Here is a 27,956-nt window from a genome sequence, read left to right as displayed (position 1 = left end):
TTGGCATCTGCGGATGCTTCTTTTGGCTGCAAGGTTTTGCAGGCTGCTGATTAGAAGACCTGATCCTCCTGAGAGTGTACTTTTTTTCAGGTGGGCTCCAGTTGTTTTTGTTGAGCTCTTGTTGGCTGGTTGGCTGTTTAGCCTTGGGAATTTTTTTTCTGCTCCCACCTCTCATGTTTAACACTGCTTTGGGACGCCCCAATGGTTATGAAGATCAGGATCTCTGTCCGTCAATGAACGAAAGAGAAAATGGGATTTTCGACTTACCGTAAAATACATTTCTCTGATGTTCATTGATGGACACAGCACCAACCCCTCTGTGGAGTTGAAATTATTCTTACACTGCTTGTAACAAGAACTAAGGGTATGCAAACTTTTGAACAGGCGTCATTTCATTTGTTTGCTTGTTGCCATACTTTGGTTTCAGGATTTAGAGAATTCTCCAAGGGTATGCAAACTTTTGAACACGGCTGTATTTAGCAGGTTGATGAGGAAAAAAAGAAGCAACCAAAATATAAGCAGATTAAACTCCAGTGAATACAAAGTTTATTTTTGCCTTTGTAGCAGAATATATACCACTATTTCTGAAATTTTTAACAGCTCCGCGCAGCTGAAACAAAGCAATCCTAAATTTAGCATGGAGGTAAAAAAACAAAACACACCATCATAATTAAACTATATAAAATGCTCTTAAACAGAAACAATTCACATCCTTCCTGCTATAAAAAAATAGATCCACCTCCCTTAACCCACAACAGGCGCACACATGACCCCATACAGGACCCACCTGCTAATTACATATCCAGAACCATGGACAATACAGACAACAGAATAAGGAAAATTTGACGTTCTGAAGCTTAAAAATGCGTTTCTAGTTATTGTTAAAGCAGGAAAAGTTAAAACCTGTGAGATTTTAATTGTTTTTATAGCAGTGTCCCTTAAGCCTCGTACACAGGAATAGATTATCCAATGATCTGTCGTCCATTTTTTGTTGCATGCTAGTCTCATATGGAAAGTGAAGAGGTTACTTTCATACACAAATTCCTGTACAATAGAATTCAACTTCAGAAGTGATGTCATGTGTTGAATTGTTTTGTATGTGTTCTTTCGTTTCTGAGCATGCCTAGTCTTGTGTTGGCGTAAGATTAAAATTTTATAGCCTGCACATCCAGTTTTTGTCGTCCAAAAATTTGTAATTGGCTGTCGAAAGCACCATACTAACAATCCGAAAATCGGCAGATAGTTCGTCGGACGATTTCCTTCCAATTTTCGTATAGTGTGTATGGGCCTTTACTTGGGAGATTTCCTCTGATTTTCTATGGACAACAGCCTTACAAAGTGCTTCAACTGGACATAAGGCCTACTGTATTAAAGTGTATTGTATTTGTACCGTCTACCCTCAAGTTGTAAAGCGCTGCATAAACTGTCGGCGCTATATAAATACTATATAATAATAATAATAATAATAATGATAATAATGATAATAATGATAAGGTGTGGGGATCTCAGTTTCTCCATGGAAAAGATTTCCCATTCCTTCCCGTCCTAGTGGGGGGACAGAGACTGCAAAAACCCAGCAGATTTTCTAACTGTCCCCAACTCTCATTTTTACATAAGTGCAATTTCCCCTGACCTAAGGCTACATTCACACTTTTTCCCACAACACACAAAAAAGCACAACCCTTTAGCAGACACTCGGCAGTGCCAATAATTCTTAATGGCACCCTCATGCATGAAGGTGCACGTGCCCAAACATATGGTGCCAAAAGTGCCACGTGTTCTGGTGCACCATAACTTCTAAAGGGTCAGGGATGCATGTGCGATCTGTTGCGCCTGCATGTTGTGAATGAAGACTAACCTAAAAATTCAACATCCCCCCCCACGCAGTGACGCAGAGCCACAATTATCTTGATCTGATGGTCGTTTGTTTACATCTAGACTTCTATGGGGCTGTGTCCTGAAGGAGGAGATGATCAGAGACAATCTCACAGAAGTCTACTAGGCTGTAAAAAAAGGTGATGGCAGGATAGGGATAGGGAAGATTTGCGGAACTGGATGTAAATGAATAGTAAAACTGCATTTATCAGATCAAGGTAAGTATGCATTCTGGAGGGGAGGGGTGGTTAGGTCAAAGGCATGAGGCAAAAAGAATAAGTCCATAAATGTCCATAATAATCTTTTAAAGAAAAAATATTTGCGTGAACCTCCATAAAACATCAAACTTCTGCTTCTAAAGCCAATATTTCTAGAAGATGAAAAGACCAAAATGATTTCTAATTGCTTGACACATCGTATGTCCAAGCTTTACAGTCAACTGTTACAGGTTTTGGAGTCTAGACACTAAGGGAGTTTTCACACTAGCACTTTTGGTGCACAACCGGGTTCGATTGACGTCAGAATTCAGTTCTTTTTGATGATGTGAACACTGTCTTTGAACTCGGGTGCGAACCGTACCCGAGTCCACTTAAAAAGGGTGGTCTGGGGTACGGTTCATGTGAACTCCAGTACAGTTCACTGCTGATGAGAACGCAATCATACCAAAGCGAGCAATTCTATCCATTTTGGCACCTTCTCGTTTACAGCGGTTGCTAAGCAACATGAGTATGCGCCAGCTGCAGCTTGATGACACAAGTGTACCGCGGTTCTGATACAAAAATAAAATGTGAACACAGTCCAGTCCATCTGGGGCAGGGGGAGGGGGGAGCAATCAAACTCTGGTTTGGACCAGGCAATCGCACCAAGTGTGAAAACACCCTAAATGATTATGGATGGAACACGTTATTTACAAAGAACCCATACCTGAACCACGCCAAAGTTCCGACAAATGGCACTCCAGCTCTCCTGGCTCCTTACAAAGCTCCACCACATCTCTGCAAGTGGTCTCTGGAGTAACGGGAACCTCGGTAAAATGTTGCTCATTGTTACTGAGATAGACCGTGAGAAACATCTGTGGAAGAAAAAGAAAGTGTGTAGACATTAGGACCACTAAAATAAAAAGGAATAAACCTATATAGTTGTGAAAAAAAAAAAACATCATCATCTTGGAAAGCACCATTGTTTCCACCCAACTCAACAGAGAGCTTGTCAAAATTCAGGAAAACTGGAATGTCTATGAGGCATCAAAGACATCTCCCTGGAAATGTTGTTCATGTTAAATTTGTTGGTCAATTATTAGTTGCTTATAAAGATTTATACTGTGGTATTCCAATCTAAAATGAAAAGGACCAAATCAAAAGCATTGAAGCGTGCAGGAGCAAGAATATGTAGTTTGGTCATTTACAAATCTCCAGCCACTCTCTGAAACGTGGGCAGTGGCACAATGGTATAAAGTTTGTACTGTGCCGCAGCTTCCCTCTCCACTGTGTTCAAGTGATTGCTTACGATACAACATTTTTCATTTTGTGACTAAACACTCTCAGTTATGGTATGTCTGCCTTCAATTCAGTACCAAGATCTTTGCCCCCCCCCCCCCCCCCCCCATACTCCCAGCGCAGCACAAAAAAAAAAAAAAGTCGGGAGCCACCCCAAGTGTAATGCAAGTAAAGGTACAGGAAAGGCAAAATGCAAAGTTCTGGAGACTAGCTATTCCAACTGTGCCTTTTCAGTTGCTCAAACAACCTTCTAAAACTCAGTAATCAGTTGCAGTATTCCTATGGCATCCCCATTTTCATAAGGAAAAAAATAAAATCCAATACACACTGCTCAAATAAGATTAAAAGAACACTTTATATCAGAGTATGGCATCAAGTCAATTATACTCCTGGGATATTGATCTGTTCAGTGAAGTAGCAGAGGGGGTTGTTAATCAGTTTCAGCTGCTTAGGTGTTAATGAAATTAACAGGTGCACTAGATGGGCAACAATGAGAAGACCTCCAAAAACAGGAATGGTTTTACAGGTGCAGGCCACTGACATTTTTTTTCCCTACTCCTCTTTTCTGACTGTTTTTTCACTAGTTTTGCATTTGGCTAGGGTCAGTGTCACTACTGGTAGCATGAGGTGATACCTTGACCCTATAGAGGTTGCACAGTCAGTCCAACTCCTCCAGGGTGGCACATCAATACGTGCCATTGCCAGAGTCAAGAGCATGAAGGAGATTCCAGGAGATAGGCAGTTACTCTAGGAGGGCTGGACAGGGCCGTAGGTCTTTAACACATCAGAAGGATCGGAATCTGTTCCTTTGTGCAAGGAGGAACAGGATGAGCACTGCCAGAGCCCTACAAAATGACCTCCAGCCAGCCACTGGTGTGAATGTCTCTGAACCAAACAATCAGAAACAGACTTAATGACGGAACCCTGAGGGCCAGATGTCCTCTAGTGGGCCCTGTGCTCACTGCCTGATATGGTGGAGCTCGATTGGCATTTGCCAATGAACACCAGAATTGCCAGGTCCGTCACTGGCGCCTTGTGCTTTTCGCAGAGGAGTGCAGGTTCCCCCTGAACACATATGACAGATATTTAAGGGTCTGGAGAAGCAGTGGAGAATGTTATGCTGCCTATAACATCGTTCAGCATGACCAGTTTGGTGGTGGGTCAGTAATGGTCTGGGGAGGCATATCCATGGAGGGATGCACAGACTTCTACAGGCTAGACAATGGCACCCTGGCTGCCATTGGGTATTGGGATAAAATCCTTGGACCCACTGTCAGACCCTACGATGGTGAAGTGGGTCCTGGGTTTCTTCTGGTGCACAACAATGCTGCAGCATGTGGCGGGAGTATGCAGCCAGTTCCTGGAGGATGAAGCAATTGATACCACTGAATGGCCCCCATGACCTAAATCCCATAGAACACTTCTGGGACATTATGTTTCGGTCCATCGGACACCACCAGGTTGCACCTCAGTCTGTTCAGGAGCTCAGTGATGCCCTGGTCCAGATCTGGGAGGAAATTCCCCAGGACACCATCCGTCATCTCACTAGAAGCATGCCTTGATCGAGTCATACAAACTACTAAGAACAATTTTGAGTTGCTGCAATGAAATTTCAGCAAAATGGACCAGCCAGCTGCATCATTCTTTCTGATTTTTGGGGTGTCTTTGAATTCAGCCCTCTGTAGGTTGATAATTTCATTTCCATCCAACGATGTGGCATCCTTTTGTTACTAACATATTACCCAGTCCATATCAGTATAGATATGCAGCATATTTTTCCCCATTGAAATCTGATGTGTTTTCCAAGTGTTCCTTTCATTTCTTTGAGCAGTGTATAAAAGTACAGTATGCATAAGCTTTCATTTTTCTAAACAGATCTATAAACTTTTGTATAGAACTATACAGCTCCATAAAAGTACAGAATAACTTTTTTTTTGGGGGGGGGGGGGTACAAGCTGGGAACTCTATAAAGCAAGTAACAATAAATGAAGTTTATAAATGAATTATTCCCATAAGGGGACAATTTTAAGGAGAATGCATTTCACCAATAGAAGAGATGACAAAAAAGCTGTAAGTCCCGGTTCACATTAGTGCGAGGGCAGACATCGCATGTGATTCGAAGCGCACTACTCTGAAAATCACATGCGATATGTCTGTGTGATGCGAATTCAGTCATACTGATAGTATTGTTGAATTTGCATCGGATTCGGCACAAACACGTACAGGACCCTTTTTCGGGTCCACACCAGAATCATGTCCGAATGTCAGTTCGCACTGCGATATGTGAACTGATCTGGAGGTGTCGTTAACTTTGAATTGACACCCCCAGTGATTCGCATATGGCAGTGTGAACTGCCTGCACTTGGAATGCGATGCAGGAACCCGCAGTAGATTCGCAGGGTTCCTGCATTGCATAGGTGTGAACCGGGACATAATGCACAGAAACAATTTCTTTCCAGTTTGCATTCTAAAATGAATCCAGCCCAGTGTACAATTACTCTGTGCTGCATTAGGCAATACCGTAGGTATAAACCGCATTACTCAACTCTGTCTAAACAGTAAGTTGTATATACAAATATGTAATATGGGAAGTATTTGCTCTTGGTGAGATGCATGGCTTAAACAAATATATTTGAGCTGTGCACACACAAGATTCAAATGACATACCGAGGTAAAGGGAAAAAAAAGTAAATACATAAGCAATGTAATTGGATGACTCAGAAGTCCTGTCTGTGCGACTGACACATGTACATTAACGTGGACCTATCATGTGAAAGGAAAAAAAAAAACATAAAGATGTGTAACTTCACCCAAGTTGGTTTTTGCCAAAATCACATCACAATGGTCCAAAAAGCAGCATTCCCAAAGTCGGTAGAATAGGACGACCACCTTAAGGGCCCATTCACACCATTTACATCGGGATATGCAAGCCACTGTTGCCCAGTGAAGTGCCAATGCAAAGACAAGGCAATTTGCCTTGTTTGCCAGGGTGGCAGTTCACACCATTGTGTTGTGGCGGCGTGTGCTGAAAAAAAAAGAAATACTGCATACAGCACAAATTTTTATTTTATTTTTTGAAGCACAGTGGATTGCAGTGAAAACGCACCACTGCGAGAATAGAACTCCAGGTGATAATAAACAATACTGCACAGACCCATCTCTTACCTCCTCTTTATGTCCCCCACCAGAACTGTCAACTCCTTCATCCGAGTGCCCCCTCAGCAAGCACTGTGCAAAAGGGGCACCCGTGTCCATATGCACACACAGCACAGCTCGGCCATGCCCCCCTCCTTCCTTCTCACCGGGGGGCGCAGAACGAACAGTGGGGCTTTTTTTTAACCTTGATCCCTATCCGTCTGTTTTTTAGCGGACAGGACCAGATCGCATGTCGGCGGGTCTCAAAGGACACGTCTGTTGACATCCACCACTCCATAGAGAGCTATGGGTGGTCCGATCTGGTCCGCCTGAAAAACCGATAGGCGGACCTGATTGGTCCATTTGTGTGAAAGTGGACTTAGGAGCCACTGGGGGATCAACTCTTTCCCCCTTATTGTCCAAATTAGAATTGGGCTTTAAGGGAAATGTACACAACAAGACGTTTTTGAGGGTATCGTATTCGGGGGTTGGGAGACGTGATTAACTTTCAGATGGCCTTCGAAACTCCAGCTAAAGTGTTAGGCTTTGCCAAAGTAATTCCAAATAAGGGGGAAATATGAATCTGTTATTATGCAGGTCAGGATTCAGTCTTCATTTTCTTATAAAAACACAGAAGATTCAGGTTAAGGCCCCTTTCACACAGGCGGACCGTTCAGATCCGCCTGTCCGGTTTTTTTGGCGGATCTGAACGGTCCCCCCATGCATCTCTATGGGGCATCGGATGTCAGCGGAGACATACATGTCCGCTGACATCCGATCCGTCAAATCTGGACGGATGGAAACCCTATTTTCCATCCGTCCAGCAGATCGGATGGGATCGGATGAGAACGGACCGACGGTCTGTTGCCATCAGATTCCCCCATAGAGATCTATGGGGCTTTGACAGCTGTGTCTCCGCACACAGTGCGGAGAACAGCTGTCATTCTCCTGCTCAGCGGGGGATCGGCGGATCGATCCCCCGCTGAGAAAAGCGGAGTCCATTTGACGGACTCATAGTGTGAAAGGAGCCTAAGTTTCTACATTACTTCATCCATTTAGTTGTAGTTTTCCTAAAAATGATAATATAGATGTGCCCATTGCACAAACATATAAGGCTAGAGGTGTTCTGTAAAGTAATATTTTTACAAAAGGTTTCTTTTAGGTGATATCACCCATTTATAAAAAGGACGAGTGACCCTAAGGAGTTAAACTAAGCTTGGACGCGTTTGGCCTGCTGTGAATCGTTGGCAAGAGCGCAGCAATTAATGCGGATATTTCATACACAGATCTGCTGCGAGGACAAACTTTCACCTACAAAAAGACTTTATATAAAAATAACCTCACTATTCAGCACATATTATGTGAAGTCAGGCGCTCTGTGATTGCAAGGACAAGTCCCAACACCGATCACTGGCGCAGAAGGTCTGAAAATTCTGCAGGAAAGCCTACAGGAAAGGTACAATTCAGTCACTCAGTTATGGAAAAACGAATGATAAGACACCGACCAATTGCTGCATGACGTTCCTCTTCTTCCAAGATGCTCCGAATCGCCTGTAAAATTCAATATACAGTGCATCCGGAAAGTATTCACAATGCTTCACTTTGTCCACATTTTGTCATGTTACAGCCTTATTCCAAAATGGAAAAAATTCATTATTTTCCTCAAAATTCTACAAACAATACCCCATAATGACAACATAAAATACATTTTTTGAAATACTTGCAAAATTATTTAAAAAAAAAAAAATATATCAGATGTACATAAGTATTTACAGCCTTTGCCATCACGCTCAAAATGGAGCTCAGGTGCCTCCTGTTCCCACTGACTCCAATCAAGTTGTAGATCAACCTGTGGTAAATTCAGTTGATTGGACACGATTTGGAAAAGCACACCTGTCTATATAAAGGTCCCACAGTTAACCGTGCATGTCAGAGCACAAACCAAGCCATGAAGTCAAAGGTATTGTCTGTAGACCTGAAACAGGATTGTATCTAGACACATCTGGGGAAGGGTGCAGAAACATTTCTGCAGCATTGAAGGTCCCAATGAGCACAGTGGCCTCCATCATCTAAAAATGGAAATAGTTTGGAACTTCCAGGACTCTTCCTAGAAGCGGACCACCTGGCCAGACTGAGGGATTGGCGGAGAAGTGACTAAAGCCTCGTACACACGCGTCGAAAATCGGCAGGGAATTTTTCGTCCGACGACCGATCTGCCGATTTTCGGCTTGTTAGTATAATGCTTCCGACAACCGACTCCGACTTTTTCGGCCGAAAAAAATCTGGTGTGCAGGCTATAAAATTTTTGTCCGCCGTCAAAACACGCCCGATTTTCGTGCAGTCAGTACAGATTTCGACAGGGAAAAATCTTATGAGCAAGACTGGGCATGCTCAGAGAAGAAAGAACACAAAGAAAGCAAACCAACACATGACATCACTTCTGAAGTAGAATTTTGTCGGGCGAGAAAATTTGTGTGCAGTCTAGGCACATTCCAACCAACAAAACACCACTCTGGACGAAAGACGGACAATCGGTCGGCTGATAATCGTTGCGTGTGTACCAGGCTTTAGTCAGGGAGATGACCAAGAACCCAATGGTCAGAGCTCCAGCGTTTCTCTTTGGAAAGAGGACACCTTCCAGAAAAACAACCATCTCTGCAGCACTCCACCAATCAGGCCTGTATGGTACAGTGGCCAGATGGAAGGCACCTGAAGGACTCGCAGACCATGAGAAACAAAATTATCTGGTCTGATGAAACAAAGATTGAACTCTTTGGCCTGAATGGCAAGCATCATGTCTGGAGAAAACCAAGCACCACTAATCACCTGGCCAACACCATCCCTACAGTGAAGCCTGGTAGTGGCAACATAATGCTGTGGGGATGTTTTTTAGCATCAGGAACTGGGAGACTAGTCAGGATCGAGAGAAAGATGCATGCAGCAATGTACAGAGACATCCTTGATGAAAACCTGCTCCAGAGCGCTCTGGACCTCAGACTTGCGCACACAGCCAAAAAATCAAAGAAGTGGCTATGGGACAACTGTATGAGCTGAATGTTCATGAGGGGCCCAGCCAGAACCCAGACTCAAACCCGATTGAACATCTCTGGAGAGATCTGAAACTGGCTGTGCACCGACACTCCCCATCCAACCTTATAGAGCTCAAGAGGTCCTACAAAGAAGAAGAATGGGAGAAATGCCCAAAAATAGGTGTGCCAAGCTTGCAGCATCATACTCAAAAAGACTTGAGGCTGTAATTGGTGCCAAAGGTGCTTCAACAAAGTATTGAGCAAAGGCTCTGAATACTTATGTACATGGGTTTTTTTTTTTTCATTTTTATTAAAATTTGCCAAGATTTCAAACAAACTTCTTTCACATTGTCATTATGACATATGGTTTGCAGAATTTGGAGGAAAATAATGAATTTAATCCATTTTGGAATTAGGCTGTAACATAAAATGTGGAAAAAATGAAGCGCTGTGAATGCTTTCTGGATGCACTGTAGCATGTTCCCTTGTTCCAGCCCTCTTTACAAGTCCAAGTGCACTCCGCAACACTGGGGTGAACTCATTTTAATGCTTATGTATTACCTGTGTGTAAAACACTATGGTGTAATGCATACACTTAGGTGTGAATGGAGCATTAGGGCCTATATACACTACTGCATTGCAGTAACACCTGTCAATGCACATTGGAAACATTGCTGCACCATTAATTTGAATTGCACCCTAACACAAGGTAACACATCTGCGTTGTAGTGCACAGCAACACACAGTAGCGCAAGTCGTGAAAAAAATAGGTCACAGCCAAACTTTGGTGTGTTTTGCGTGCGTTTGGAGCCATTATTTTCAACAGGATGCCCTAACTTAACGCACATCAACACACCACAAACATTTAAATGGACCCTTAGGGAAAGTTTAGGCCATAGAGACAATTAAAGATTAACTCTACATTCTCCTTCGGGTGATCAATGTATATTGCAAGGATTTTAATTCCTTGATGCCGGCGCCTCCCGGCCCTTTAAGGGATTTCAGGTGTCAGAGCTTATGATCATGTGACCGCCATGATTGGCTGTCACAACGGTCACATGATCGGAACGCTCCCAATCGCTGCCGGTAACTGTGCAGGGCGTGTGCTCTTGGCACAGTGGTTTCTGCAGTATTGCGCGTAAATATGCATCCGCTAAGCGCCAAGGCCCCCCCCGAGAGGCTGCATATTTGAATGCTGTCAGTGCCAAGAGGTTAACAAACTGTGCTGCAGATTCCTACTTTTTGTTATTCTGAAAAAAATGCGGTTTGTCTGTGTCCATGCGCATAGCAAATCTAATTGGAGTGATTTTATAATGATCAATAATTATTAGACAAGATTTCACTTTGTTAGCATCTCACCAAAAAATGAGGTTTTGATGCAGAGGATATCTAACATCTGACTTCTAGCTTAGTGCAGACTTCTGGGGAAATCAGTGAGCCAATCACACAAGCAGGAAATTCTTTTTTTTTTTGCCCATGAAAGAGGAGTTACCCTTTAAAGGGGACTTTTATTTTTGAAGTCTTTTGGTTTCAAAAGCCTAAGATAAAACCGTATAGAGCACCAGTGCAGTACAGCAGGTAAAAATTATCTGAACCCTAACTGAATGACATCAAGGCCCCTTTCACACTTGTGAGATTTGTCCTGTGACTTGGGACTGCAAAGTCGCACTCCAAGATTTCCGATGAGTAGTAGTACCTGCACTACTTTGGTCCGACTTTGATGCGACTTGAGGTCCATAGACCTCAAGATTACACAGGCATTTCTTCAAGTCGCACAACTTTAAAGTGTGAAAGGGCCTTAGTAGGGGATTTATTAAAACTGGTGCACACAGAATCTGGTGCAGTTGTGCATAGCGACCAATCAGCTTCTGGGTTTAAACCCTTGTTTATACCAGTGTGTCTTTGAAATTGCGCCACTTCAGCAGAATTTCAAAGCCGCAAATCAGTACAATTTTCACCTCCAATTTCAGCAGCTTACGCCTTCTTTGAACAGAAGTCAATGCAAGTCGTAATAAAACCGCAAAGTGTGAAAGTAGTGTAGGAACTGTTTTTCAAAGTTGCTGCGACTTGAGTCGCATCAATTTGAACGGTTCCACTGCTGGCAATGGGGTGCGACTTGTCGTCATGTGATTTTGAACTGTTGAAATCCCATGAAAAGAAAAAAAAAAAATCAAACTGGTGTAAACCAGGGCTTATTGTCAAAGTTTAAAGTGATACTAAAGTTTTTTTTTTTTTTTTAAAGAAACATGTTATACTTACTTTCCTCCTCTGTACAGTTGGTTTTGCACAGAGCAGCCTGGATCCTCCTCTTCTCGGGTCCCTCTTCGCTGCTCCTAGCCCCTACCTCCTGTAGAGTGCCCCCACAGCAAGCAGCTTGCTACGGGGACACCCGAGCCAAGCCGCAGCTCCGTGTATCCTTTCAGACATGGAGCCGTGGTTCGGCCCCTCCCCCTTCTCTCTCCTCATTGACTAACTGACTCATTGACAGCAGCGGAAGCCAATGGCGCCGCTGCTGTGTCTCAGCCAATCGGGAGGGAGTCCCGGACAGCCGATGCACTTGTGGACATAGCTGGATCGAGAGAGGGCTCAGGTAAAAACTTTGGGGGATGCTGCGCACAGAACTTTTTATCTTAATGCATAAAATGCATTAAGAAAAAAAAAAAAAAACACCTGACTTTACAACCACTTTAATTGAACAAGCTGAAGTTAGGGCCCTTTCACACGGATACACTTTTCCTGCGTTCTTTCCTTGCAAGAAAAATATCTGCCTTTAATATGGGACACTTCACACCACTGTGTTACTGGTGCAGTGCTTTCTGAAAAGTCCTACATGCGGCATCTTTGGTGCGGTTTTGAAACCTGCACAAAAAAATGCCGCTTCCCATTGAAAGGAATGGAAATCGAGGCAAGTTTGCATTTTTGAGTCACATGTTTATTTTATTACAGGTGCAGGCAACTCCACACCAGAAAAGCATCTGAAACAGCAAAACCACAGTAAAAATCCATATGCGTTTTTACCTTGATTTTGCTGCAGAGCAGTGTGAAAGTACCCTTAAGGGCCATACACACTATAAGATTTTCTGAAGACTTTTTCCTTCAGATTTACCTTTTCTATGTAGTGCAAGGTCCTGCCTGATTGCATACAAATTGAAAGTGTTTAGGTTTGACCTCATATTATATGGTTTTGGTAAATCTTAAGGAAAAAGTCTTTTTAGAAAATCTTATAGTGTGTATGGCCCATAAGAAGCGGATTGAGTACTAAGCACAGCTGCACCAGCGTCTGTGTGCTCCAGTTTTAGTAAACCCCCTAAAGCCTTGTGTGTTATAAACATTTGCCACCAGGGGCACATAGGACAGGGTGACAACACAACAATAGAGACCAGATCATTAGGTGTCCACGCAAGGACTTCCCTGGTAGAATTGTCGGGTATTTTTAGAAAAGCTTTATATTTAAAAATAACAATGAAAAGTAATTTCAAAAGTTAAGTGCCGGGTCACACTATAGCGATAGCAGACATCGCATACGATTTGCACCGCACTGCTATGCAAAGCACATGCGATGTGAATTCAGCCACACACATTGAATGGCTGAATTTGCATCGCGTTCAGACCAAAGTCATGCAGGACCCTTTTTTTGATCTGCACCAGAGTTGGATCGCATGGGTGTTCACACCTTTGAGATCCGATTCCTGTCCAAGTTGACAGTTCGCACTGCGATATGCAAACTAATCTGGGGGTGTCATTAACCTTGTATTGACATTCCCAGTAGATCGCATATGGCAGGGTGAACTGGCTGCGAGTCAGGTGCGATGTGGGAACCCGCAGTGGAGTCGCAGGGTTCTTGCATCGCACCAGTTGGAACCAGCACTTAAAGATTATGCGATTGGCTTTATTAATGGGAATGGTATGTGCACCCCAACTTTTTTATACTTTCACTTGCTATAAACAGCATCAATGTTACAAAAGCCTTCACAAGTGCCGTATGCTTTTTGAATAAAAAAATAAATGCATTTCAATAACCTGTTGATATAGAATTCTAATAATAGCACAGGAGGAACGCCAATTTATCAGAATTTATTTTGGTCACTAATGTGATCTGGCCTGAGGTCACATACGATCGCTGTGTGGGCGGGTAGAGATGACCCCTCTATTGGTAAAGGTTGTCACTTCCCAACGTAACATATGTTTTCTGTGGACAGCAGTGACATAAATGGCTGACTATTCCATGCGGCCGTATTGTAAGCATACACACTAAGGTTGTGGGAGAGATTACCATGACCTCCAGTGTGACTCATATACAAAGTCGCACACGGTTTATTCCCAGCCAGGGATGAGGTAAGCGATAACTTTGTATCCAGCCACATCGGCATTACTCACCGCGCTGATAACCGGTTCCCCCGCTTTCCTGGGCACACAGGATACAGATCAGGAACACAAAGGCTCCTACAACCGGAGACTCATTAACTTTTTATTCCCTCTAAGTGGAACTTCAGGGTTTTGTTTTGTTTTTACTTTGGGAACAGCACAAGTGTCATAGGTTCCCTCTAATGCACAGTATCCAAGCCCAGATCTCTGAAGTTTACTGTAGAAATCATACCTTTGTTTCAAGCTGGATACCTTATTCACAGCGCTTCTTTCAGCTCTGGCACAGAAGGATCCTGTCATTCGCTCTCCTCCCATCCATTCACAAAAAGCCTTGTACTGTATTCACAGAATTTAAGGTGTTCTATGAATGGACAAGGGATGATCCTGACATTTTTCTGCCCCTTCTCTCCCTTTGTCCATTCACAGAACATCCCACAATCTGTGAAAAAAAAATACAAGGGTTTTTGGGAATGGGTAAGGGAAGAATGAATTTGTCAGCCCTTTGCTGTATGAGAGCTGGAATTTCTCATCTGCAGTGCCAGAAGAAAAAACTGGTGTCTGAAGCATCCAGGGTCAACTAAGCTATGGTTTCTACAGTAAACCACAGTGATCTGGACATAGAATACTCTTCATTACAGGTAGGTAACATAATACACCTGTAATCACAACCCCCCAAAAAAAAAAAAAAAATCAATGGTCTGCTTTAGGCCCCTTTCAAACTTGTGCGACCTGAAAGTCGCGTGATTTTGCCACAACTTTGATGCGACTTGAAGCAATGCCTGTGTAATCTTGAGGTCTATGGACCTCAAGTCGCATCAAAGTCAGACCAAAGTAGTGCAGGGACTACTTTGAAGTCACACAGATATGAACAGAACGACTTTGCAGTCCCACGTTACAGGACAAGTCGCACAAGAGTGAAAAGGGCCTTAAAGATAAAGCCCTTCAGAGGTCCATATCTAATAAAAGTTAAAGCAAGGGGAAAATAGAATACATATTGCAGCTTTCCATTCCTTATGTGTGGTATAACTTACCATAACCATCTATTGTAGCTCTTAGAAAATGCTTTGCAATTCTTCTTAAAAGTGACTATGGATAAATGACATACAAAAGAAAGCTTAAAAAAAAAAAAAAAACACAACTTTAAGCAAAGGGCTCCCAATACACATACAAAATGCAGAAGGATGCTTGGAACTTGTCTGCCGGTAACTGCAAGGCATTTTCAACTCCACTCCATTGGCAAGATCTTTTGCAGAATCCTATCTGCCATTTGCATTTGAAGTTGGCGCTAGCAGCCGAAAATTCCATAACCTAAGCGTTAGGTTACATCACATGTGATTGGTAGGGCAGTGCTCTGCAAATCACATGCGATGTCTGTGTCATGCAAATTCAGCCATACAGATTGTATGGCTGAATTTGCATCGGATTCCGACACAACTCGCACAGGGACTCTTTTTTGGCTCTACACCAGAATCGGATTGCATGGGTGTTCACACCTATGCGATCCATGTCCAAACTGACAATTCCCACAGCAATATGTGAACTGATCTATCTGGGGGTGTCGTTGCATTGTAATAACACCCCCAGTGATCCACAAACGGCAGTGTGAACTGCCTGTGAGTTGAATGTGATGGAGTTGCAGGGTTCCCGCATCGCATATGTGTGACCCGGGGCTAACTTGCACTCTTGGTGAAGGGGATTGAAGCTGTATTAGTGCACTTGCACCAATTAGTCGTGACAATGGAACGGTTAGTGGAAAGGGAAAAGTATCACAGATCACTGATCTGGGTGTAACTTCTCTTCCAAGGCTCCTTTCACACAGTAAGTCCGTCAAACGGACTCCGCTTTTCTCAGCGGGGGATCGATCCGCCGATCCCCCGCTGAGCAGGAGAATGACAGCTGTTCTCCGCGCTGTGTGCGGAGACACAGCTGTCACAGCCCCATACATCTCTATGGTGGAATCGGATGGGAACGGACCTTCGGTCCGTTCTCATCCGATCCGCTGGACGGATGGAAAATAGGGTTTCCATCCGTCCAGATTTGACGGATCGGATGTCAGCGGACATGTCTCCGCTGACATCCGATGCCCCATAGAGATGCATAGGGGGACCGTTAAGATCCGCCAAAAAAAACGGACTGGCGGATCTGAACGGTCCGCCTGTGTGAAAGGGGCCTTAAAAACATCCGCTTATGTGCACAGGGAAAAAGAAAAGCATAAAAACAACAATAAAACAAATAAATAAATAAAAAAAAAAACCTACAACCTAATCTTGCTAATCTGATAACTACCAATAGGCAGCGGAGGAGCAAAGAAAAGCAGCTTGGGAAGCCAGCATAGGCAAAGGACAGGTTGCCGAGTGTGGACTGCACATGATACAGGTGTGTTATGTCAGCTCCTAATAGTACATTCAGTCCTGGTGTGATGAGAGGTGCGATAAGAACAGCAGCAGCACTGTGTACACACCAATCACCAATCATAACCCACATGCCTGGCATTCCAGGAATAGATCACCTCTGCCCCAGCCACAGCGGATGAAGAGAACCAGAGACTGTGCTATTAGGGGATTACAATGGCTCACATGGGACTTGTGCACACACAGTACACACAATCACTGAAACATAACATGTCATTTACACTCCCACACTAGGAAGTTCAGTGTAAGCCACAGAAAGTTACCCACCCATCTGACACCAAGTTCTTCCAGTAAATCCTGGATTATGGTGATCAGAGGGATGGTGGATTCTATTCTAATAGGTAAAGAAAATAGTACAGGGAGCACCCCAACAAAGAAATAAATTATGCAGGGGATAATTTTTAGAACAAAAACTACAAAACAAAAAAAACACACCCATATTTACTTTTAAAGCAAACAACTCTTTAAAAAAAAAAAAAAAAAGTAATAATCTGTTTACGAGTGACACAATGTATGAAACTTTGACCAGATCAAAATCGGCAATTTGAAGTTCAAAGGAATAATTCCAATAAAAACAAACGTGCATCATGCTGTTTTTGCACATTTGTATTCACTTTTTAAAAAAATATAGAGGAACACCGAAAATCTAAATTTCACTAGGGAAAATGACTGCTGGCTCCTGGACAGAATCCACTCTCCCACTGAGCATTGCCGGTCCCACAACTTCAGACTTCTGGTGAAGGTCCACAACCACATCATACCACTCGGTGGATCTCTCCAACCATCGGCTGGCTGACAGTGCCATACCTGCCCTTATGCACTTCGATTGCAGCATCTCGCTATCAACCGATTGAGATATACGCAGACTTCCGGCGAAGGTCCACATTATGGCATTGGTCGGAGCTCCCTAATTACCGGTTGGCTGACAGGACCACACCTGCCCACATGTACCTCCGATTGCGTATGGTTCAGTTGGTAGTAAGAGTAATGCTGCAGACTCCTCTTAGGCCTCTTTCACACGGCCGCATATCATTCCATACGTTTGCGGATGATATATGGACATAATGTTAGTCTATGGGGATTGCGGATGTCAGTGGATGACACCACTGACATGCGATTTTGCATCGGTTCCATTTTTTTTAACGGAGGAAAAATAGGGTTCTGTTCCAAAAAACGGAACAGAACTGAAAGGACACAAATCGGATGTCAGTGGATGGTCATCTGCTGACATCCGCAATCCCATTGACAAGCACTATGTCCAAATATCACCCGCAAACGGATAGGGTGATATAAGGACATACGGAACGTCCGTGTGAAAGAGCCCTTAGAAACCATAAAGGGACCAAGTACTGGCCTAATCTTTTTGGGATCCTTGTTGGAACCCCGGGGGAGATTGCGGTCCCTGCCCATTCTCTTGTGGGCAATCTCTGTCCGGACATACTACCCTCCACAGCAGACTCCTACCTACCCTTCACAATTTTACTTGTCTGCGACTCTTGCCGCCTTTCACACTCATCTGGAAATAAAATCACTCCACTGATATACCCTTGAAGAAAGGCATTTGTGCCTGAAACGCGTCGGGTTGGAGGACTTCCACATGCATATTACATAGCAGTAATTTGTACCGTACATCATTTGTTACAATTCTATGTGGTTTTATGACTGCATTTCAGTTTCTATACCTGTATATTATATATATATTATATACACACACACACACACACACACACACACACACACACACACACACATTTCTTGTATGTTTTGTACTTTTATGTGATTATTTTTCTTTTTGGTCACAATCTTTTGTATATTTGGACTCTATGATCTGTTTTTTTATGCCATTATTAAATATATATTTTTTACCCATATTGGAAGTGTGGTTGCCTATATAGTCCCATCCCCAGGGGGATTTCTTTTGTTTTTGCAACACATAGGGACGATGGCAACCCACATCCAGGGTTTCCATTAACCGGGGATTTGCTACATAGGGAGAAAAGTACACCACAGTGTCGGTTCAATATATTCTATGCGGGAACCCTGCGAATCGACTGCGGGTTCCCACATCACATTCAACTCGCAGGCAGTTCACACTGCCATATGCAAATTGCGGGGGGTGTCAATACAAAGTTAACAACACCACCAGAGCAGTTCACATATCGCAGTGCGAACTGTCAGTTCAGACATGAATCGAATCAAATAGGTGTGAACACCCACGAGATCCAATTCTGCTGCAGGCTCCAAAAAAAGGGTCCTGTGCGAGTTGTGTCTGAATGCGATGCAAATTCAGCCATACAATCTGTATGGCTGAATTTGCATCGCACAGACATCGCATGGGATTTTCAGAGCAGTGCGCTCCGAATCACATGTGATGTCTGTCATCGCACTTATGTGAACCAGGACTAAGGAGTTGATTTACTAAAGTCGTAAAGACTGTGCGCTTTGCAAAGTGCAGTTGCTCCAAAGCTTAGAAAGAGGTAAAGCTTCACTTTGCAAAGACAACCCAATCACAAGTAAGGGGGGAAAAAAAAAAAAACGCATTTTTGCTTGCACGTGATTGGATAATGGAAGTCAGCAGAGCTTCATTTACTAAGCTTGGAGCGCATCGGCTTTTGCAGAGTGCACAGAAGTCTTTAATAAATCAACCCCTTAGCATGCCCTTTCTGAGACAAAGGGGTTGATTTACTAACGGCAAATAGACAGTGCAATTTGCAGGTGCTTCAGAGCTTCGTAAATGAGCAGAAGCTCTGCAGACTTCCATCATGCAATCATGTGCACCTCCTGTAGGGCTCACTGGCTGGGATTGACAGCAGTGGGAGCCATTGGCCAATCAGGAGTGCGAGTCCCCGGAGAGGCAAGGCTCTTGGTCATCGTTGGATCGAGAGGGGGGCTCAGGTAAGTACTGGGGGCGGGGTCTGCTGCACACAGTAGGTTCTTAACCTTCATGCACAGAATGCATGAAGGTAAAAAAAACCTATAGAGATAAAGATGATTGGATTCAGTTATGTGCCACATCCCTAAATTCAACATACAAGCAAAGTGGGAGTTCCCCTATTTTTGCGACTTTAAGGGCACTAAATTGGGATCAAGCGAAAAACATAAGGGATTTTATAAAAACATCAATTTTATTAATACGTCACTAAATAAAAAAAAAAAACATAAGCAAAATGGTATGAACAGTCATTTGAATGCACCAACTGCGAGAAGGACATTGATGTGATATGACCTCCATCCACCCTTTACAACCACTTTAATTTTCCTCGCATGCGATTGGGTATTCTTTGTAAAGCGAAGCTTTACCTCATTTACTAAGCGCTGGAGCAACTGCACTTTGGGTTTATTTACTAAAGGCAAATAGACTGTGCACTTAAAGTCTAGCATTTGCAGGACTTTTTTTTTTATTATTTTATTTTTTTTGGTTTTAATTGCGGTTTACAGTAAAAAAAGCAAAAAAAAAAAAAAAAAATTATATATATTTTTTTTTTTTGTAAAGCATTATTAAATTTTTCCCATAATCCCAATACCTCCCTCCTCCCCCCTGTACCACCGAGCATTTGCAGGACTAAAAACATTAAACTGCAATGTGAAGATCAGTAATGTCAAATATCTCCAATGTACCCAGATTTCTGAAAAGGATCATCTTACAGCAGATCTAATGTGAAAAAATAAAAATTGTGAACAGGCAGACTTTTTATTTCAGTAAAGAACACATACGTTCCCATTATCTGCAATTGCCGGTAGAATGTACACTGCGTTGCGAATGAGGATTTCAGACCAGTGGAACTAAGGTAAGTTTTCATACCTTTAATTCCACTGTAAAAACAAACCCTTTTGGTTGAGTCTGGCCCACAATGTTCCCTTCATAACATCCCTGGAAAATCCACATTCTCTCAGCAAGGAATATGGTGATAGGAGGAACATGCAGAGTGTAAGTGATAGCATGATGAGTGTGCTGCTTCTCCTTTCACTGTCCAGTCACAGGCTGGGGGAGGGACAATACCTGCAAGTGTTATTTGACTGTAGCAGAGACAAATAAGGTCGCTAATTGCAAACCAGGTCTTCTCTTACAACATCAGTACCTGACCTTACAAATGTTCTCTTGGATAAATGAGCAAAAATTCCTAGACACTCTCCAAAATGTGAAAAGCCCTCCCAGTAGAGTGGAGGCCATTACAGGAAAAAAGTTGGAAAGTTGGGATGTAAAATCAAGTATTTTTCACATTTTTCCTTTTTATTTTTTTAAAATCAGGAGAAGGTGGCATGCAATGTCGGTTTTAACATGTTAAACCTTAAATTTTTAATTTTTTTTAACAAACATGTCATACTTACCTGCTCTGCAGTGGTTTTGCACAAAGCAGCCCTTAGTCTCCTTTTCTCGGGGTCCCCCGCAGGCACTACTGGCTCCTCCCACTGCTTAGTGCCCCTACAGCAAGCTGCTTGCTATGGGGGCACACGCGTGGTCCACTGACACACACAGCACGGCTCAGCTTATATTTGGGGGGGGGGGGGGTCTCCAAACTTTACAGTACAAGGACCACATCAGTTTATAAAACCTTTTTTTTTTTTTTTTTTTTTAACATAATGAATTGCATTTAAAATTAAGGAATAGGTTTTACTTAGAGTTTTTTATTTTTATAATGAGCATAGGATTTAGAACAGAAAAAAACTTCAGTAAAACAAAGCAAAGAAATTCTAAATAAAATTAAACCCATCAGCCTTCCTTATATTAGAGTTCTCATCAAAATCACTATTAAAATTAGAGCATTCCTTACATCAGAGTCCCCATTAGAGTTCCCCCCTACATCCAGGTCCCATCAGAACCCCCCGTAAATCCTACTAACCTACTAACTGTATACTGGAGTTCCCCCTTACATCAGAGCCCCCATCAAAATCCTTCTTATATCCGAGTTTTCCTTACATCAGGGTCCTCAGGGTTCCCCCTTACATCAGAGACCCCATCAAAATCCTTCTTATATCCGAGATCTCCTTACATCAGGGTCATCAGAGTTTCCCTTTACATCAGAGCCCGCCCCCCCATCAAAATCATTCTTATAATGGAGCTCTCCTTACATCAAAGTCCTCGTTAGAGTTCCCCCTTAGATCAAATTACATCCAGGTCACATCAGAATCTCCTTCTTACATTTAAGGGCCGCATTTGGACACCCCTGGCTTATATGATCAGTGATTTTGTTTTAAGCTACTTTGTGACGGCAATGTCACTTCTCCATTAGCAGCATGTGTCAAAGGAATGCAACAATTGCTTCTTCTAGCGCAAGCCTTTCACACGAGTATTCTGCTTCAGGAACAGATTCCATATTAACAGCACACAATAAATCTGACAGTTAATAAACATGTTTTTGACAAACTGATGGGACTGCCATTTGTGAGCAGCCTGGAGCTATGGGCCTCTTCATTGAAACCATTTCCATTCTGCAGGGCTGTCAGGAGAAACTGTAAAAGTGAAAGGAATGCCACAAGCAGACGTAAGAGGTAAGCTGAGCGGCTGTACAACAATAGAAGGGAGGATACAGGGGAGAAGGCCCCAAGTGGTTGACAGCTCACAGCTCAAAAAACAGGAGAAAGGAAGAGTGAAGGAATCCTGTGCTACAGAGTCTCCTTCCACACGTGAAAAAGATCATGCGATAAGTTCAGGTCTCCGGTTACGGGTTGCACTGGATACACAGCAGCTTCTGCTCAGAGGAGGAATGTGCAGGTATCAGGATAGCGCCCCCCCCCCCCTCTCCCCGAAGTTTGCTATACGTAAATGTAAAAAACAATGAACAAAATAAAAATCACCCATCAGGTATATGTAAAATTCTAAAATGCTTCTCTTCAGATTGTGTAATCCTATACACTCAGCAGTCACTTTATTAGGTACTGTAGGAAAAGAGTAGCCCAGGAAGGGGTACTCAGGGGAAGTAGTTGTAAAGGAGGACCAACAACGGTGTAAATTGCCCAGCACTATTCTTTATTGAAAAATTAAAATACACATTAGAACAGGATAGACTCCCAGACACTTATTAAACCACACAGGCAAGGCATTCATACGGGCCCCATTTACTCCAAATTGAATGTCACCGGTTGGTCCTCCTTTAAAACTACTTCCCCCGGATACCCCTTTCTGGGCTACTCTTGGGGCCTCTTTTTCCTGCAGTGTCTGCCTCAGTTGTGGAGGTACCCAGTCCTCTATAGGACGAAGCAGTGATTTTGCAGTCCTCATATTTTTACATTTTTGGATGGTTAAGGTTACTATGTGTTTTAACATTTTCTGATTTACATTATAATTATTATTATTATGTACACCTTGCTAGTCCTGGGTTGGACCCCCTTTTGCCTTCAGAACTGCCTTTATTCTCCGTGACATAGATTCAACAATGTGTTGGAAACCTCTCTCAGGGATTTTGGTCCATATTGACATGATCGCATCCCAGTTGCTGCAGATTTGCCCCAAAGGTGTTCTATTGGATGAGATCTGGTTACTGTGGAGGCCATTGGAGTACAGTGACCTCATTGTCATGTTGAAGAAACCAGTGGTGAGATGATTTGATCTTTGTGACATGGTGCATTATCCTGCTGAAGGAGCCATCAGAAGATGGGTACACTGTAGTCATAAAGGGATGGACATGGTCAGCAACAATACTCAGGTAGGTCGTGGCGTTTAAACGATGCTCAATTGGTACTAAGGGGCCCAAAGTGTGCCAAGAAAATATCCCCCACACCATTACACAACCACCAGCCTGAAACGCTAATACAAGGCAGGATGGATCCATGCTTTCATGTTGTTTACGCCAAATTCTGACCCTATTATCTGAATTTTGCAGCTGAAAATCGAGACTCATGAGACCAGGCAACATTTTTCCAATCTTCTATTTCCCAAATTTGATGAGCCTGTGTGAATTGTAGCCTCAGTTTCCCATACTTAGATAACATGGTTTGTACCTGGTGTGGTCTCCTGCTGCTGTAGCCCATCTTCAATGTTCGATGTGTTGTGAGTTCAGAGATGGTATTCTGCATACCTTGATTGTAATGAGTGCTTATTTGAGTTATTATTACCTTTCTATCATCTCAAATCAGTCTGCTCATTCTCTTGTGACCTCTGGCATCAACAAGGCATTTTCGCCCACACAATTGCCACTCACTGGATATTTTCTCTTTTTCGGACCAGTCTCTATAAACCCCAGACATGTTTGTGCGCGAAAATCCCAGATCATCAGTTTTTGAAAAACTCAGACCAGCCTGTCTGCCACCAACAACCAGGCCACGTTCAAAGTCACTTAAATCCCCTTTTTTCCTCATTCTGATTCTCGGTTTGAACTTCAGCAAGCTGTCTTTACCACGTCTAAATGCCTAAATGTATTCAGTTGCCGCCATGTGATTGGCTGATTAGCGATTTGTGTTGACAAGCAATTCGGCAAGTGTACCTAATAAAGTGGCCGGTGAGTGTAGTTATATTTGCTTCCGTGGACGCACCCACCACATAGACCCCCTTCTGCCCTATTGCCTCTTGCAACATCCAACACACTACAGATATGGGACACATATCTGGTTAAGGGATTACTTTCCTCTAGACCATGGGTGTCCAACCTTTTGGCTTCTCTGGGCCACATTGAGCGTAGAAATTTTTTCTCGGGCCACATATAAAAATATATACTATAGTATACAAGTAATAAAACGCCGCCGCAACCTGTTGTGTTGCCGCGCCTCCCCCCCCCCCAGCACCAATTTAACACAACTAGTGGATGATCCCCTCCAAGACTGCCTCTGTGGGCGTGTGCCCCTGACAAAAATTGTCAGGGGGCAGTGGGCCGCATTGCCTGCGGTTCCGGGCCGCATGTGGCCCCTGGGCCGCAGGTTGGACATGCCTGCTCTAGACCTAGTCCCTTGGCCCCTTTGTTCGGCGGTGCATCCTTTTCCCCTACTTATGTCACCACTACATTCCTGTCATGGCAGAAATCTGACAATGCTTTATTGGCACACACGCTTCGTAAAGATAAAATCATCCCCTTGCTTCAACTGCTTCCCGACTGCCATAACCCACCTGGAGCTTGGCTTGAACACACCCAATTAGCTAATTTCTTGGGTAAGATACCAAACACTAGTACCCTGACTAGACCAAAAACATCCCTTGAATTAGTACTATCCCAAACTGATAGACCAAACCACTTGTTATCCCAAATCTATAAGCTCTTGTTACAAGAAACCCACCCTGACCCTCCTCCATTTATATCTTAATGGGAAAAGGAATTATGTGCACATGGAGAGGAGTTGGAGTGGAACAAAACACTGGCGCTTTCTTTTAAACTATCCGCCAGCTCTATAGCTCAAGAATGCAATTACCGAATCCTGTCTAGGTGGTATCGGTGCCCAAGTGTCCTCCATAAAATTGACCATACCATACCAGATACATGCTGGAGATGTTGGCAGGCGCCTGGCACCATGTCACACATATGGAGCTCCTGTCCAAGGATCATTCCCTTCTGGGATAAAATTCTTCGCCTGTATGACAAACTCACGGGAGACAAGTTCCCGAATGATCCACGTATAACCGTACTGTCCATGTTGCCCGACTCCTATAAACAAATTTAAAAAAGGCTAATTCGACATTTCCTGACATCTGCCCGATCTGTGATTGCTAGATGCCGGAGGCAACCACTGACACCCTCAATGGCAGATTGGACTTGTGAAATGGACAGGATCGAACATCTGGAACGCATGCTCTCATGCGACACTGGTTCCAATGAAGTCCACTCCATTATGTGGACTGTATGGCTTAATTTCCGATTCTCCTCAGCCTTTGCTGACTTTATAGCAAAGGGCCCGGACCACCCTCTAGGGTAGAGTCTTCCTTTAACCTTGCCCCCCCCCCCTTTTTTTTTTCTCTTCAGGTATCCCTTCTATGTCTCTTTTCTTCTTCTCTTATCTTTATCTTAAAGAGGTTGTAAACCTCCGAATTTTTTTTTTTTTGAAAAAAAAAAAAAACACCTGAAAGACAAACATAGCATACTAGCTCATTTTGAAATACTTACTGTATTTTCTGGAGTATAAGACTACTTTTGAACCTCAAAAAAATTCCCCAAAAATGGGGGGTCGTCTTATACGTTGAGTATAATATCTCCAAGGTAACCTAAGTATATTACCGGTAGATGAAAATTAGGGGGGTCGTTTTATACACCCAGTCGTCATATACGCCGGAAAATACGGTACCTTAAAAACGAAGCCCCGCAGTGCCGACCGCTCACCTCTCTCATGGGCGACATGTTCTGTCGCCCTTCTTCCGGGTTTGCGGCATCCGGCCATCTGATTGGCTAGAGCCGCGATTACGTCACTCCCGCACATGCGCGCGGGAGCCGACGGTTACGGCACAGGGCTCTGAAGGAACGGCAACAGCGGCCGTTCCTTCAGAGCGCATGCGCCAGTGACGTCACTGGCTGCATTTAAGGTAAATATCTCCTAAACGGTACATGTTTAGGAGATATTTACAGTACCTATAGGTAAGCCTTATCATAGGATTACCTATAGGTACAAGTTACAGAGGAAGCTTTACTTTACTAAATGCCACTCGATTTCCCTACCTACTTCTTCCCTGCCTAGTTTGATTTAGGTACTCATGATATTGCTCTACTTCAGACTCTGATATCTTGGTTTACCGAATACTTTATTACTATATTAGGGTTGATGGTTTCCCCTGTGTGCCAGTTGCTCTACGATCTAGCTTAGGTTGGGCGTCTCTTGTAGATCGGGGCTCGTTGTGTAGCCCTGCGCTCTCGACACAGCTAGTACCCTGTGGGGGTGTTGGGGCATTGGGTTGGCACGCCCCAGTCCCGAGGATGCCACACTTTGCATTTATTACTTGTTGAATAATCACACAGGATATATTACTATATTGTTGTAAATTCCTTATAACTGGCTGACAAGTACCTTAGCTGTGACGATTTCAGGACAACCGTTTATTTACCGTCTATGTATTTTTTTATTTGTTTCTTATTTTCCTCCATGTATTGTTCATGATTCTGTTTGGAGATCTGAAAATAAAAACGGATTGAACATATTTGCTCATGACATACTCCATGTCGGCAGTCTTTCCCTTTAATGAGCCCTTGGATTATAACCCAGAGAACACGCCACAATCAGGACGGCTAGGCGAAGAGAAGCAGGAAGTACTTGAAAACCGTGTGAATTGTTTATACAGCTCTGAATACCATGTCAGCTTTTCCTCTTCACTGTACTGATCAGAGAGCTCATTGTTTTCATTGTGACCCTGTTTATAAGGGAAGACAATGGATCCCATCAAAACTGGATGAAAATGGGGGAGCAACCAATCAAATGCTGGTTTTCATTTTCCTAGCTTTCAGATGGAATAAAGGACAGAGAGATTCGAGGCCAGTTGCTGATCCATAGCGGTTTAAATGTAAATTGTAGAGACACTTATTTGTTGGATTGCAATCATACAGGGCAGCAGGAGTGGATGGACCACAAGTACCAGCATTCCTTTATATACTTTGCACAAGGGAAAAACCATTCCTGTCTGGATTTGTCCTTTAAAAATCCTTTACCATCTCTGTCCACATGCAGTCAAACTATTGGAGCAGAATTCTAACTCCCAACTTTCATTTAGAGTTCTCAATTACTCCACCACAAAGACGTCACGGGAATTACAGCACTGCCCATCTGCGGTAATTACATAGCTGCTCCCGGTTTATGTAAGAGAACAATGCTATATTAAGAACAGAATATGGGTGTTATTTTTTCTTCTGTGTCTGGCTAAAGTAGCAAATGAGGTGACCATCATTAATGGTAATTAAAGCTGAAATCTAACCCACTACTGTCTACATATACCAGGCATATGTATTCTTACTTAAATCTTGGTCTACTTTGTGCATTTCCAGCAGATCTGTGTAGTAAACCAGCATGCAATAATTCCCGCTCTGTGCAGGAGCGTCCTGTAATAAAGACTGCTCACTGCTGCGTTCGCCTTTATGCAGGGGGACTGGTCTTGTCTCCGTCCCCTCCTGTAGTCTTCTGCAGACAGCCTGTAGTGGGTGGAGCCTGAGGGGTTTCTCCCACAGGCACTGTGCAGCACAGTGATGTCACTGCTACTTTTATAAAGCAATAACTGGGTTTGCAAAGTTAAATGGTGCACACAATGTATTTATATATAGCTGCAGGTCAGCTTTAAAGACTTGTACAATGGCATAAGTATAGAGTCCTGGTGCCCAACCGATAGCCCAAAGGCAACATGCAGCTGATCGGTATATAATGTGCAGCCCTCGGACCTTGAGTTGACTAGAGTAATAGCATTGATCTCTACTAACCTCATGTAACATTGTCTTCTGCAGTATATCCCCAGCCAAAATGGTAGCATGTCCACGCTCTCTGACCCGCATTTAGAACTGACAGTCCTCGCAAGCATAACGTAAACTGAACAATATGTGCGGCCCTTTGGTGATGTCAGGAGGCCCCCTTTAGCTCATAAGTTATTCATAAGCTACACTAAAGTTGACTTTTAAATACACATAAATCCAATTTGATATTATCCTTATGTATTTTTTAAAGTTCAATTTGACTCTGCTTTACTGTTGAGGTTGCTATTTGTGTGCCGATCTACACTACACATGCCCTTTATCACTGTAAACATCCTGGCTGGA

The 27,956-nt window shown here is 43.2% G+C and overlaps 1 protein-coding gene across 4 annotated transcripts in view; it reads right to left on the bottom strand.

Moving 5' to 3' along the window:
- The window catches only part of TP53BP2 (tumor protein p53 binding protein 2), a 116,920-nt gene that overhangs the window by 56,777 nt on the left and 32,187 nt on the right, over nucleotides 1-27,956 (bottom strand). For all 4 annotated transcript variants that reach the window (XM_082249265.1, XM_082249267.1, XM_082249268.1 and 1 more), the window contains exon 3: nucleotides 2,800-2,947. In XM_082249265.1, the coding sequence (XP_082105391.1) occupies nucleotides 2,800-2,947 (148 nt within the window). The remainder of the gene's footprint in view (nucleotides 1-2,799; nucleotides 2,948-27,956) is intronic.

The sequence above is a fragment of the Pelophylax lessonae genome, assembly GCF_965119305.1.
Source record: "Pelophylax lessonae genome assembly, chromosome: 3".
Classification (NCBI taxonomy): Eukaryota; Metazoa; Chordata; class Amphibia; order Anura; family Ranidae; genus Pelophylax; species Pelophylax lessonae.
This window is presented reverse-complemented; position numbering and strand designations above follow the sequence as displayed.